At 42.3% G+C, this 14970-nt stretch overlaps 1 protein-coding gene across 6 annotated transcripts in view; it reads right to left on the minus strand.

Annotated features, from left to right (window-relative positions):
- Positions 1-14970, minus strand: part of NPHP4 (nephrocystin 4) — a 205788-nt gene that overhangs the window by 170572 nt on the left and 20246 nt on the right. For all 6 annotated transcript variants that reach the window (XM_030222550.1, XM_030222549.1, XM_030222546.1 and 3 more), the window contains one exon: positions 2497-2669. In XM_030222550.1, the coding sequence (XP_030078410.1) occupies positions 2497-2669 (173 nt within the window). The remainder of the gene's footprint in view (positions 1-2496; positions 2670-14970) is intronic.

Raw genomic sequence — 14970 nt, forward strand, 5'->3', positions numbered from 1 at the left:
TACAAATTCCATGAAACTCTTCCAATCACAAATACTGGGAAGATGAGCAGTTTTTTTTTATTACAATCTAATTTTTTTTTTTTTTTACCATCTCTCCTGTTCAGGACATTTGTAGCCACCACATTTTTGAAAGTAGGAAAATAAATGTCCAATAGTGATAAAGGAAATGTTAAAGCAACTATGATCTTTCTAAAAAAGTGTGTATGTTTTGCTAGCTCTCTCTCAAAAAGCACAAAAAGTGTTCTTTCTGGACTCACAGACCCTAATAAACAAAGGAAATGAAAAAGCTTGATCTACCACAAGAGAATCTAGAACAGAAAAGAGAAATTTGACGGCCACTGTGAATGCCACAGTCCTTATCAAACCTTTATCCTTAGTCACAGCTTTGTAGAGCATGGAGACTCAATGTTACTTACCATTCTAACATACTCTGTACTTCATACCTCACAACTCAAATGTACTCTTTTGCTTATGATACAGAATTTATATGACTAATCAAAACTAATAGAACCACAATAAATAAGACATGAAGCAGAAAATGAGGACTACTAAGACATTTTAAGATAATATGAAGTTAGGTTGGAAGACCCACCTACTTGCTAGATCTGAGTTTCCTTTCAGTATCAAAAATTACCTAAGGCAATGTAAAAGTACAGTACAAATTAGATAATTTTCAAAGTGAAAATGCACATATACATTGACTTTGAAAATCTTACAAAGTCCATAGAGTGAAAAGTGCAAGCATGGTGCATCAATTTGAGGGATACCAAATTATTTCCCAAAAACAGAAAAAAGTAGAGAAAATCACAGTAAATCCAAAATGCCTACTGTGCAAAGTGAAACTTAATATGTAACTAGAGCTTGTAGAACTAACTTGAAAAGTTCCAGTGAGAATATACCGGTATGAGGACACCACGGACCCTGATGCAGGAGTCGAAACCTTGGCCAAAGTTGGGCCGTGGTTAGTAGGAAGAGACTGAGTGGAAGACTGACCAGCTGGAGAGATAAGTTTTTTTTGCACATCTATATATATAAAACTCACCCTCAACATTCTATTTGCACTGACGTCAGTGAAGCCAGGTTCGTAAGTTCGAAGCTCTGAAGCCACAGAAAATCACAGTCTGTGGGCCCCGCCCTCGCGTCAAACGTTATGACGTTGAGGGCGGAGCACATTCTCAGCTCCAACGTTGTATGCACTGTACCTCTGCTCCGCCATCGCGTCAAAACGCGATGACGTCGAGGGCGGAACACACGGGGGGCGTGCCAAAAGGGCCAGGGTCACACATTCGCATGGAGGCTGCAGGGGGGCCGGCGACACACGGAGACACAAAGGGACGGAGGGGAGCCTTGCTAGCGCCCGTTTCATTGCGATTTGAAACGGGCCTTCCTTACTAGTGTTGACAGAAAACTGATTTAAGAGCCAATTGAAGGTGTTTGCTTCATCTAAGAGAATTAAAGACAGAAGGTTTTTGTGCCAGTGATGAATGTATGGGCCTCCCTAAAGTCGATTGAGGAATCGACAAAGGAGTAACCTATCATTTGAGGCTTTTCCTCCTACAACAGTAACATCGCTAGATGACTTATTCAAAAGTAGATATCTATGGAATTTGATTAGTTTGGTGAACAAAGTGAAACTTAACCATTTATTTTCTTCAAAAAGTGGAGGAAAAGACCTCAATGACCCCCTTGTTTACAAAGCCACGCAGCATTGCGGACACAGTCCATTCAAAGCGAATGGGCTGTGTCAGCAGTACTGCATCGTCAGCCGCTAGCGCGGCTTTGTAAACAGGGCCCTAAAAGTCTTCAGTAAATACAGGGAAAAAAATCATCATCATTGGAGCATCTCCTGCCAGCTTAAGTCGCTTTGAACATTGACCAGTTAGTTTTTCAACAAGCTGGTAAAGACCATTGTAACTGGAATCTAGCAATTAAGTATGTCCTATAATTGGAGGCTTTTGAATTTATTGATTAATTAGAAATGCCTCAGCTAAGTATTTCATTATTTCTTTTTAGTACTGTTATCTTTTGTGTTAACGATGCACATTATTTTTTGTTACAAATAATTTTTGAGCAATTTTGACTGTAATTATTTGGCACTGACATTTAGAGCCCTGTTTACAAAGGCGCAGTAGCGTTTTTAGCGTGCTCTGTGTAGATGCCCATATTACTACTACTACTTAACATTTCTAAAGCGCTATTATTATTCCTATGGGCGTCTACATGGTTAAGAGGAGAATTTTTTTGGAGCAATGATGGTGATTTTCTCCTTTATTAAATGAGGACTTTCAATATGTCACTGAGGTACTTTTTTTCTATTTTCTGAAGAGAATATATAGTTAAGCTTCACTCTGCACAGTAACTACTTTGTTTTATTGTAAACAACAAATTATCCCTATAATCCCCATAGCACATACTGGCCTTACAGATAGTAAATACATAGAAAAATAAAAGGTATAATAATTTAATCTTTATTGTTTCTCCTTCAATATTTAATACCTTTTGCTCTGTGTGCTAGGTTCTGTTGGTTTGCACTGGTTACTGAACAGCTGAAGAATTCCAAACCCACAGGACAGATTCCGTTGGCTTCCATCATGATTCTTGGCTAAGGCCACAATTTCTATTACTGCAACAAGGTTTGTGTGAGTTAAAGATGTGTGGAAATAGAGAGGCTGAAAAAAAAGAACACAGTTTTTGAAAATCAGTATGGCATTTGTCCAGTTAATCTGTGTTGCATTTAGAGTGAAACTGAATTTGAAGGGCAGGAGATCTCAAAACTAACCTGATTAAGATAGACAATTTTATAAGTGACACCCCACAGCAGGATCTGTATTAAGTTCCTTCACTTCATGCTCAAGATAAGGCTAATTTCATTCAGCACATGAAAATACACAGTGATCTTCCAGTCAACATTCAGCTGGCGGCAGTCAACATTTTTTTTTTTACGCCCTGCCTGTCACTGGCTAAAATTAACCCTGGATATTCAAAGCCAGGCAATGGAAAGGCAATGAAATTGAATTTCCAGGCATGATTGGGCATATGCTGGCCACTGCACTTATGTAACTCCCAGCCAATATTTAGCCAGGATCCGCAAAAAGCGATCTGAAAGATCCTTCAGAAACCTCCTCCCCCGTTCCAATGCTCCCCCTTACACACATATTACAATCTCTCTTCACTTCAGCATTCTCCCTGCCCAACTGTAAAACCCACTCATGGTCTTTTCCATCCATCCAATCCACTGAGAACTACCAGGACATACCCAAGGGCAATGGGATGAGGCAGGAGTGGTCCCCCTCTGTTCTTGCACCATCTCCAAGTGCAAAATGGTGCATACGTGGACTGGTAGGGCTCCCCAAGCGATATTCGATGCTGTGCTGCCTTCCCCGCTTTTCCACCTCAACACACATGTTCAGTTTTAGTGAAATTGAGCATGCGTGAGGAGGAAGGGAAAATCAGGACAGGCAGCACAGCATCGAATATCGCTGCTACAATGACCTCTTCAGTGTTCAGCATGATAGCTTTGTTATACCATTAGTAGCATGAATGTTGCTCCATTTATCACAGTCTTGGCTCTTATCTATTGTCTCCATTTCTGTATAAGTTTCATCTAGTCTGCCCATCTTTTTTCCTGGGAAAATGCTGTAGATGCCAGTTTCTGTGGCTTTGCCCTTCACTTCATCACGACCACATATTCTCTGTGTTTATTATAGGCTTCCTTGAATTCCCCCTCTGCTTTTGTCTCCACCACCTTCACTGGGAGGCTTTTCTATGTGTCTTTCACACTTTTTAAATGCTGCCTTCTGAGCCTACCCCTTCGGAACCACCTATTGTGATTTCTTGTTTCTCTTGTGCGTTCTATATTTTGAAATATTTAAATGTCTCCATTATAACCTCATCCCCACCCCTGCTCAGCATGTACATAGTAAATCTTGGTTTATTCTCAGTTTTGCTCTCAGTATCAAAAGAGGCTGCTAATGTGCCACTTCAGTTCTTAGTGCAAGGTTTCTTTGTGTTTCCTTAGTGACCTTCCCCTGCTGTTTTGTCTTACCCTCAATCAAGTCAGCTTCTGACTCTATTGCAGCTTCCTACAATTGCATATGTTCAAGACTGAAGTTTTCTTCAAGACAATCATTACTACATTTTTTTTTCAAATTATGCTTGTATATCACTTCAACTGCACTGTAATCAGTTTTAAAAAGGCTGCCAGCCACTTACACAAAGAGCACTTTTGTATGAAACAACCTTTTTAAAGCTAGGTTACAAGATAAACAGAATGTTTAGCTTTATTCCATTTCAGGTTATTTGTTAAACAACAGGAATTAGTAATCTTCCCCATTTTTCAAGCAGGGTCAGCTTGAGCAAAAACATGAGATCCATGATTATATCACTAGACAAAGTGGCTGATGTCCCCTTCCAATGATGCAGCCAGCCTTGCAACTCAGATACACTAAAGAGCAGCATGTATAACTAGAACAGTGTTCTCGCCCAGATTCCCTGTCTCTCTTTTTTGCCTGTGCTTGTCTATTCCCACCTCATCTCCCCTAACTGTTCTGTTTGTGTTAAGGGGTGTGTACTATGTCACGTTGTGTGAGGTGATGATGTATTTGTTTTGTGGTTCAGTCTGCATCAAACTAAATAAAGTAGAAAAAAACCTCTCTCTTTCTACCAAGTTAACTGTACACTGTGCTCTCTTCTCTCATTGACCTGTATGCTAACAGTCACAGCTGGCCATGCCTCCACCACCTCTGCCCTACCTGTGTTGAGTAGCTAACATGTTTTTTTAGGTGCCCTTTTACTAAAGAGTGTTAAGCCCTTAATGCATGCTTAGCATATGCTAAGAGACCGCAGAACATATGTATTGTGCCTGGTTGCACATTACCTATTTAAAAAAATATATTTTTTAGAAGGGGGCGTGTTACAGGTGGAGAGTGGACGTTCCCGTATTTTCCAGCTAGCACCTTATGGTTAGTGTGCGCTAACTGGATAACTCGGGGTTAATGTGGGAACATTTACCCCTATTCTTGTCTATTAGATTGTAAGCTCTTTGAGCAGGGACTGTCTCTCTTTGTTAAATTGTACAGCGCTGCGTAACCCTAGTAGCGCTCTAGAAATGTTAAGTAGTAGTAGTAGTACTATTCTATCTAGGCTGCCAAAATTTGGGTATGGCTCTCGGATCTGCGTGCAAACTGATTAGTGAGATGTTAATAATTGGTGTTAAATTTTTTTTTTTAATTTGTACCCCGCGCTTTCCCACTCATGGCAGGCTCAATGCGGATTAGGTACTTATTTGTACCTGGGGCAATGGAGGGTTAAGTGACTTGCCCAGAGTCACAAGGAGCTGCCTGTGCCTGCAGTGGGAACCGAACCCAGTTCCCCAGGACCAAAGTCTACAACTCTAACCACTAGGCCACTCCTCCACTCCATTTCAGTTTACACGTAGATTTGCCCTGCGCAGTATTCTATAACAAGCACACCTAAATTTTATAGTGTGCAACTCAAAAGGGGGCGTGGGCAGGTCAGGGACATTCCCAAAAATGAGACGCAGTGTTATAGAATAGGGTCATCTACATGCCCAACTGCTGTTAGCGGCACACCAGCATTTACATCAGATTTCAGCAGGCGTAAGTGAGGTGCCCAAAGTTAGGTGCGAGATCCATGCTAAGCTAGAATTCCATAAAGGTCCTGCATTAGAACACTCTAAACCCAGATTTTATCACACTTCAGTACAAGAGCACCTTACTGCACTAGCTGTTTTGTTTTTTTTTTAAACTTTATTTTTATAACACATTCACCCTCCCTTTTACAAAGCCGCGCTAGTGGCTGCCGGTGCGGTAATGCTGACACAGCCCTAGTGAATGGTCTGTGTCGGCATTGCCACATGGCAGCCACTAGTGCGGCTTTGTAAAAGGGCGGGGGGTCAATTTACATTGTTATTGTGTAAAGAAACACAATAAAAATCAATCCACAAAAAAATAAGATGAAAAATACCAAGGAAAGGAAAAATACAATTTTAGAATTCAACTACAGTTTTCATGGGAACCATTTACACAACAATTAAAGAATGAAAACAAGAAGACAAATAACCACAGTGGAAAGGTAGCCAATCATAACACTGTAGCATTTCCCAAAGAGGCCAAAATCTTAAGAAATGTATATTCCTTAGCCCTCAAAAATTTAACTGAGCTGTTTGGAATAAAAAATAAAATAGAATTACCCTCATTACCCCTCTCCCCACCCCAAATTAGTTATAGAAATACAAGGAAATTATAACAAAAAAACTAGGCGCAATATCCAGGACCTGCGGCTTCAAAACCAAAAAGTCCTGCCTCCTCTATTGGATATCCCTGAAAAGATCAGGATTTCTAAAGAATAAATGAAGAACCAAGTTCCGATCAGGTTCTAATGCAGTGGTTACCAGTATTGTATTTCTCTGGGTGACTACTTCTAAAGATGACTCCAAACTGCCACCTTGATTGCCACTGGCTGGTTTAACATGGGGAGGCCATTAGCGCGTCCACATTGATATCTGCCATGTCATAAAACTTGTGCTAGCAGTTTAGTAAAAGGGCTTCATAGCGCATTCTATTTTATAGTCACTTTTAAGGCTTTAAAACATTCCCTTGTGCCAGTCGTTTGTCAGCTTGGTAGCCTCAGTCTTTCAGTACAATGTCATTTAATTTTTCATTGCAGAATTTATCATTTCCAAAGGAAAACTTTGAAATATATTGGACAAAGCATAAGAAGAAATAATGGTCTGGAAATATTCTTAAGGAAGGCTTAGCAATTTTGATTGAAAACATGTGACTTTAAAGCTTGATTACTGGCCATTTCCAGAGCATAGCCTAAGGTGTTTCTGGGTGGGCCATGGCCCCTCCACTTTGCGGTCAGGTTCACCCAGTCAGCAGAAGCAGCAGAACAAGCAGATGAGAAGAAAACCGGAAGTAGTGTCAACATCCATCATTCCTACTGCCACTCATGTTAATATCAGGCCACAGCAAAACATCAGCCCAGACTACACAACTGTACCATTTTCTTTTTAAAAAGTTAAGAGATTGGATCAAATGTCATCAATTTCCATCACATGTGCCAAGGTCATTCTGCCTGGACCATAGCAGGCCCCAGATTAGGGTAGGCCATGCACCTTTGTGGTGTAGGTGAAAACATGAAAGACTAGGGCTTTCCTTGGTGGGATCAACGACGACTGAGCTATGTTGGGATGTCAGCAGGAGGAAAGAAGGGTAGTGGGGCAAGGAGAAAAGGCTGTACAGGGAAGGGAGGTGGCGGATAGATCATAGGGATGGATGGGAGATGAGACTGCAGTGGGAATGATGACGGGGTACAACAAAATGCACAGGAGTGGGTATTAGGGGAGGGGAGGCTTCAGAAGGAGATTGGTGGGGGGAGGCGTAGGAAGCTGCATGAAAAAGTTTGGGTTGAGAATAGGCTGTACAAGAAAGGGTGATAGAACATGAACAAGAGGTTGACCAAAATTGGCGTAGAGGAGAAAAGGCTGATGGGGAAGAGGAAGTTGCATAAGTGAAGGGTTGAGAAGGAGGGTGCACAGAAAAAGATAGCAGAAACAGAGGAAGACATATAAAGAGGTTAGTGGGAGGAGAGGGAGCAGCATTAAAAAGGAAGAAGGGAGGAAGAGGTTGCTTAAGGGGGGATGGTGGAAGTGGAGAGGATGTTACACAAAAGGGGGGTAGTAGCATCTTGAACGTGCTGCAAGAAAAAGCAAACTGAGGGTTGCAGACCTTTCATCTTTAGGAAGTAACTTTCTCATCATTGCAAATATGACTGCCCCCATTCACTTGTGTGTCTGATGACGTTTCTTCCCACTGTTGCCAATTGCAGTTAAGTTTGTCATCCCACCTCTCCCCCACTAGTGTGGCATGCTAACACCTTAAAAATAGATTGATTATTATTTTTTTTTTTTGGGGGGGGGGGGGGGGGGGGGGGAGAATGTCGCTGACCCTGTACTAGAGCATTCTGCCATCATATCAGTCGACAGTAAGGCAAGTTGCATTGCATTCTTCCTGCAAAGTCTTTCTAATTACGTTCTGCATGAGTGCTGTATGAATGTTGACATATTTCCTGCTACCAGATTGTGAGCCCCCTAGGGACAGAGAAAGTCCCCATATATAGCTCCTTGAGCAGGGACTGTCCTATGTTAAATTGTACAGCGCTGCGTAACCCTAGTAGCGCTTTAGAAATGTTAAGTCGTAGTAGTAGTAATATAATGTGTACAGCACTGCGTACGTCTAGTAGTTCTATAGAAATGATTAGTAGTAGGTAACACAAAAGGAGGAAAATCCTCAAGCAAACGTGAGCAACAAAAGAAAGGAGTGAGGCGGATCCAAAGAGGATGTCAAAATAGAAGTATTTTCATAATAAATACTTTTATTTTGACATCTTCTTTGGATCTACCTCACTCCTTTCTTTTGGTGCTACCAGCTGAGCCATTTGAAAACAGAAAATATCTGTCGCAGAACTTGAATTTCTGCCTTGCGAGTACTTTGTAAATTCAAGAAGAGCGCTAATTCAGTCTCTAATGAGGTTTCCATATAACCATGTGCTGGAAATTTAATAAATACATGATCATTGATAGGTCTGAACTGTCTCTAAAGATTTCTGTCATTATGAAATGTTACACTGTGTGCCCTGGCACTAGTTTCAGATGTGTCATTTACTTTAATTGGTGGATGAAATTATTGTTTGGGGAAAATACTGTTCTAGAAGACATTATAAGGTAAATTGTTCTCTGACAATTTTTGATACATGTATAGGGGGTAATTGGTATAAGCCACATGAGGAACAGGTGTAAATATGTGCTACTGATTTCCCTTGGATAATTTTATACAGGCACATAGGCACACATTACCGTTATAAAATAGATTCAACATATATGCTTATGTGCCTTAATATCCTAGGCCCCCTGTTAGAATATTACCTTCTTAGGGTGGACATAACGAGCCTGATATTCAGCCCGAGTTGGTAAGTGGCTGGCAAGCTGCTTCCAGCTCCAGGTTGGACTAACCTAGATACATACTTTCAGCCCCATTCTCCAGCTTACAACTAAAACCCCCTCTCACACATTTCAGGGAGGCCCCCCTCCATTCCAGGCCCCACCACAAAAGCCAGCCAACCGGCCGGCCTCCCAACCAAAGAAAAGCCTCCCACTGCTCCCTACCCCAGACCTCCCTGAACGATGCCCTGGTGGTCTAGTTATTGGCTCTGTGGTTCAGAGTGGTGGCAGTGACCTCTCACTAAACTACCACAAGAATTTGTGGCTGCCATTTTGAACTTCGGAGCCGGCACAGGCAGCAGCGACTAGGAATTGTTGCTGCCTGCCTTACCTTAGACCACCAGGCTATTGTTCAGGTAGGTCTGGGGGAAGGACAGGGTTCTTCTGAGAGCACAATGGGGGGAGGTGTTCATTGGCAGGAACCTTCCATTATCCTCATGCTGGGGAGGAGCTTTAGGAAGAGGGTGGAAACTCAGGTGGGGGGTCTTTGGACAGAAGAGAGCAACAAGCTTGACCCCTGGAGGGGGGGGGGGGGGGGGGTTCAGGGGGCCAGGAGAGAGAAGGAGAGGATGTTGCTGGCTTGAGGGGACAGGAGGAAAGTTAGCAGGGGAGATATTAAGGGCTCAAAAGTTATATTTGACAGGACAAGAATAGGGTCATAAGGAAGGTGATCAACACGGTGGGAGGATGGGGCAGGGACACAGGAGCAATGCTGGGCAGGGCAGATAAGGACAGAGAGAAAAACTAGATGGTAGACATTTAGAGAGAAGAAATGCCAATTGGACATGGAGATCCTGGCAAGACAGCTAAGAAAACAGCGAGGAAATAACCAGACAACGAAGGTAGAAAAAGAAGTTTTATTTTCTATTTATTGATTGTCAGTTTTGGCATACACAGCTGCCAGAACTGGTTTTAGATATAGCTGGGGCCTGCAAGAAAAACCTCCAGAATTCTCCAGCATTGTGGGAGTGATTCTCCAGCATTGTGATGGGGCCACCCTTGGTGTCTCTGGAAGAAGGAGGGGGGAGAGAGAGAGAGATACCAGACTGGGGGGTGGGAGAGAAGGGGAAAGATTCCAGAAACTGAGGGAGGAGGAAAGAGAAAGCTTCAGTGCTGGCTTAACCTATGGACCAGGTGAGGCACTGGCAGTTATGTCAGAGGCTGGAGATTTTGGCGCCCTCTATCACCAGGTGCCTTGAGCCACTGCCTCACTTGGTCCATAGGTTAAGAGCCAGCCCTGGGGATATGGGCTGGGGGTCTGAAGAAAGAAGAGAGCATCAGTGAAGGTTAGTTGATGTTGGACGTGGTGAGGGAGGAATTGGAGGAGAAGGGGGTTGAAATAGGGTGGAATGTGCTTGTTTTGCAGGAAAATGGGGGAGTAGAAGGAGGAAAGAATGACTGTAAAATGTTAAATTAGGATAAAATATATGTTTTGCATTGAGTGCAGATACTTTAAGAGGCCCATTTGTGCCTGTTTCACTGAGTATTTCACATTTGAAATTCAATAAATTTTAAGATTTAAAAAGAAATCTCAGGACCCCAGGTGTAGTGAACACAAAATAGCATACTTCTTCTCCCTGACCTTTCATCATCACTCCTTTCCTTTGTCATCTACTTATTCTTTCCCCCCACCTACCCAAAGCATGAAAGTAGCAGCCACAGCAGCAGTCAGCACAGGGCCCTGTCTGTCAATGTGCTCTCACAGATGCAGTGCTCTGCCTGGGTTTTCAGTGTTAACAGGAAGCCCAGGCAGAAGGAATGTTTACTGACTCACAGACCCATGCTGACTTCCACTATTTGGCATGGGTCACAGTGGGATATCCAGAGAGAGAGAGAGGGGGAGCTGCAGTTTGGGAACCATTGCTCTTAAGAAGCCGTCCCCCCCCCCCCCCCCCCCCCCCACCCACCCGGCGTCCTGAGTAAAACAGGATTTTGCAGGATGTAACAGTGTCTATTGTGCCAAGAAATTCTTAGGTGCTCTGTATCAAATTCTGCATTAATTTCTCACCTGCTGTTTGGTAAAGTGAAAAACCAGTAGCTTCTCCCAATTAATTTAACATTCCTCCAGCATACAGTTACTTTTAATTAAATCTTTTTTTTTCTTCCTTCTGGCTATCACTGTAATTAAAAAGTTAGTCATCTTTGTTACAGTTCATTAGCCCTTGCGCATTTTGCTTCAGTTTTGTAAGATGAAACATAAACATAAACACACAATGCCAAATAAATTATTAGCCAGTTATTTATTAGCAGTATCCAGTGTAATGATGGGCCTTTTATAGAAACGAGTTTCCATGTGCTTTCTTTTAAATAGGTGGACAATTTGTACTTGAAATGTTTTGTTTCTGACTCATAGTTTAGGGCTTCTTTGTTTCTCCTTGACCCAGTCGTGCTGCTCTTTTTGGCTTCCACTAGCCCAGTCAGAACTATCTTTACTTGGGGCTATGATGCTGTGAGATTTCATTCAGTGCCGCCTGATAGTTTATAACAGCCACTGCAGCAACAGTCTTCTGTAAACCACAGCTGTCTAGGACCCTGACGGCGAACCTATGACACGCGTGTCAGCACTGACACGCGTAGCCATTTTCGATGACACGCGGTGCCGCCGCAGTGTGGTCCGCCCTCCCTCCTCGCTCCCGGAAACTAACCTTAAAGCCTCCTTTCACGTCGCAGCAGCAGGGCAGGCCACTCCTTCCTTCCGTGTCCCGCCCTCGCCTGACGTAACGTCCGCGAGGGCGGAGCACAGAAGGAAGGAGGAGAGGTCTGCCCTGCTGCTGCTTGCTGTGACGTGAAAGGCAGCTTTAAGGTTAGTTCCGGGCCCGGTAGCGGGTGGAGGGGGCCCCGGCGACCTCGTGTGGGCAGCGATCTCGGGTAGGGGGGGCCTGGGGGCGGTCCTAGTAGCAGTGATTTTTCTCAAAGTGACACACCACCCGAGTTATGCTCTGTTTTTTGGCGAATTTTGACACACCAAGCTCAAAAGGTTGCCCATCACTGGTCTAGGATGTGGTACAATTGTGCTGCAGAACTGGCCACTACGGGGGTAACTATATAAGGAGCCACCTAGACTGAGGCAGCAAAAACAGATATAAATTATATTTATCTGCATTTGTCTCATACCTTCTTCAGGTACAGCTCAAGGAGAGTTACATTCCGGTGCAGTAATTATTTATGCCAGGATACTAGTTATTTATGCATGCAAATGTCAATATTCCAACTATGCGCCATTGTGGGTGCAACTTTATAGGTGTGCGTTCACATGAGCGGAGTTTGGAGCATGGGTGAGTCACACAATTATATGCATAAAGTATAGAATAATTTATGCGTGTATTTTAGTAATCTAGGAGCAAGCATTTACACCAGCTTTATGACTGGTGTATGTGGTTGTGTCTAAAATATTGGCATTATTTGATCTGTTACGTTAGTATATTATAAATAAAAGTAGGAGCCTACTTTTTTATGTATAGAATAGGCTCCAAATAGTTGCCCTTTTAAAGACTTATTCTGTAAGAGTCGAGTCGTCTATGTGCAGTATCTAAGGCTGCTACTCGTTTAGGTCTCATAGGGACCCTTTTACTAAGCCACGGCAAAAAGTGGCCTGTGACATGTAGGTGCGTTTTGGGCGTGCGCTGGGTCAGTTTTTACTGTATCTGCAATAAAGGACTTTTTAAAAATGGGACAGAAAAAGGGCATGCAGTAAAACAAACCAGCGCGAGCCTAAAACCGGCCAGAGCCCTTAACACCACCCATTGATCCAGCGGTAAGGGCTCATGCGCTACACGTGCGGTGACCAGTCAGTTTTTTTGCCAACTTCTGATTACTGCCGTAAAGGCCATGCGTGAGAGGAAATAAATTATCCAGTCGTTATGGGTGCATGGAAAATCTAAAATTACCGCCAGGGGGGCATGGTCTTATTTTGACGCACAGAGCCTGATGTGCGCCTTTGTAAAAATGCTCCATATTTATATATTGTTATTACTAATATGAAGAAGACATACATATATATACACACACACTCACATATGTATATAAATGTGACCCGCTAAGGAAAAAGGTACCAAAAGTGGGGTTACAACTAAAAAAAAAAAGGCTATAAATGTTTAGAAGGCCAACTTTCATTTTTTGAAATCTTTATGTAGTCCCAACTTTGTTGTTAGTGTTCTATAACCTAAAAACTACAGGTATGTAAACTGGGCTATGTGATATCTGGGGTTAATTACTTCTTTTTTTTTTAAATTGATAAATGCTTCTCATTTTTTAAAGATGTAAAGCCCTCTTGTAATTTTTCACATTCCTCTTGCAATTTAACAACTTTGAATAACTTTATGTCATCAGCAAATTTAATTGCCTCACTAGTTACTCCAATCTCTAGACCATTTATAAATATGTTAAAAAGCAGTGGTCCCAGTTCAGACCCCTGCCAGGCCCCACTATCCACCCTTCTCCATTGAAAATATCGACCATTTAACCCTACTCTGTTTTCTATTTTTTAACCAGTTTTTAACCCACAATAGGACCTCCTATCCCATGACTCTCCAATTTCCTGTGGAGTCTTTTATGAGGGCCTTTGTCAAATGCCTTTTGAAAATCCAGATACACAATAATCGACCGGCTCACCTTTATACACATGTTTGTTCACCCCTTCAAAGAAATGGAATTGGTGAATCAAGATTTCCCTTCACTAAATCCATGTTTGCTTTGTCTCATTAATCCATGTTTTTGACTATGCTCTGTAATTTTGTTCTTTATAATAGTCTCTACCATTTTCCCGGCACCAACGTCAGTCTCACCAGTCTATAATTTATTGGATCACCTCTGGAACCTTTTTTTTTAAATTGACATTACATTGACCATCTTCCAATCTTCCAGTACCATGCTTGATTTTAAAGATAAATTACATTTTACTAACAATAGTTTTGCAAGTTCATTTTTCAGTTCTATCATTCTGCCTCGCCTCACCCTATGCTTGGAACAACCTTCCTGAGCCCTTACGCCAAGCCCCCTCCCTGCCCATCTTCAAGTCTTTGCTTAAAACCCACCTCTTCAATGCTGCGTTCGACACCAACCTCTTACCTTTCAGTAAATCCAGACTGCCCCAATTTGACCGCCCCTATCGGACTGACCGTTCACTTGTCTCTTATATTGTAAGCTCTTTGAGCAGGGACCGTCCCTCTTTGTTAAATTGTACAGCGCTGCGTAAACCTAGTAGCACTTTAGAAATGTTAAATAGTAGTAGTAGTAGTAGTATCAGTACTCTAGGATGAATACCATCTGATCCAGGAGATTTGCTACTCTTCGATTTATCAAATTGTGCCATTACATCTTCTAGGTGTATAGAGATCTCATTCACCTTCTCTGACTCGTCAGCTTTCAGTACCATTTCTGGTACTGGTATCTCTCCCAAATCATCTTCGGTGAAGACCAAAACAAAGAGTTTATTTAATCTCTCCACTATGGCTTTGTCTTCCCTGAGTGTCCCTCTTATCCCTTTATCATCTAGCAGTCCAACTGATTCTTTCCTCATATGAGGAAAGGCTAAAGAGTTTAGGGCTCTTCAGCTTGGAAAAGAGGTGTCTGAAGGAAGATATGATTGAGGTCAACAGAAACCTGAGTGGTGTAGAACAAGTAGAAATGAATCGATTTATTTTTTTTTTTTAATCTTTCAGAAAGTACAAAGACCAGGGGACATGATGAAGTTCTATGGAAATACTAAATAGGAGGAAATATTTTTTCAGTCATCCAATAGTTAATCTCTGGAACTTGTTTCCGGAGGATGTAGTAACAGCGGTTAGTGTATCTGGGTTTAAAAAAAGGTTTGGACAAGTTCCTGGAGGAAAGGTCCATAGTCTGTTATTGAGATGGACATGGGGGAAGCTGCTGCTTGCCCTGGGATTGGTAGCATGGAATGTTGCTACTTTTTGGATTTCTGACAGGTACTTCTGACCTGGAGTGGC

Source organism: Microcaecilia unicolor, chromosome 13 (assembly GCF_901765095.1).
Source record: "Microcaecilia unicolor chromosome 13, aMicUni1.1, whole genome shotgun sequence".
NCBI lineage: Eukaryota > Metazoa > Chordata > Amphibia > Gymnophiona > Siphonopidae > Microcaecilia > Microcaecilia unicolor.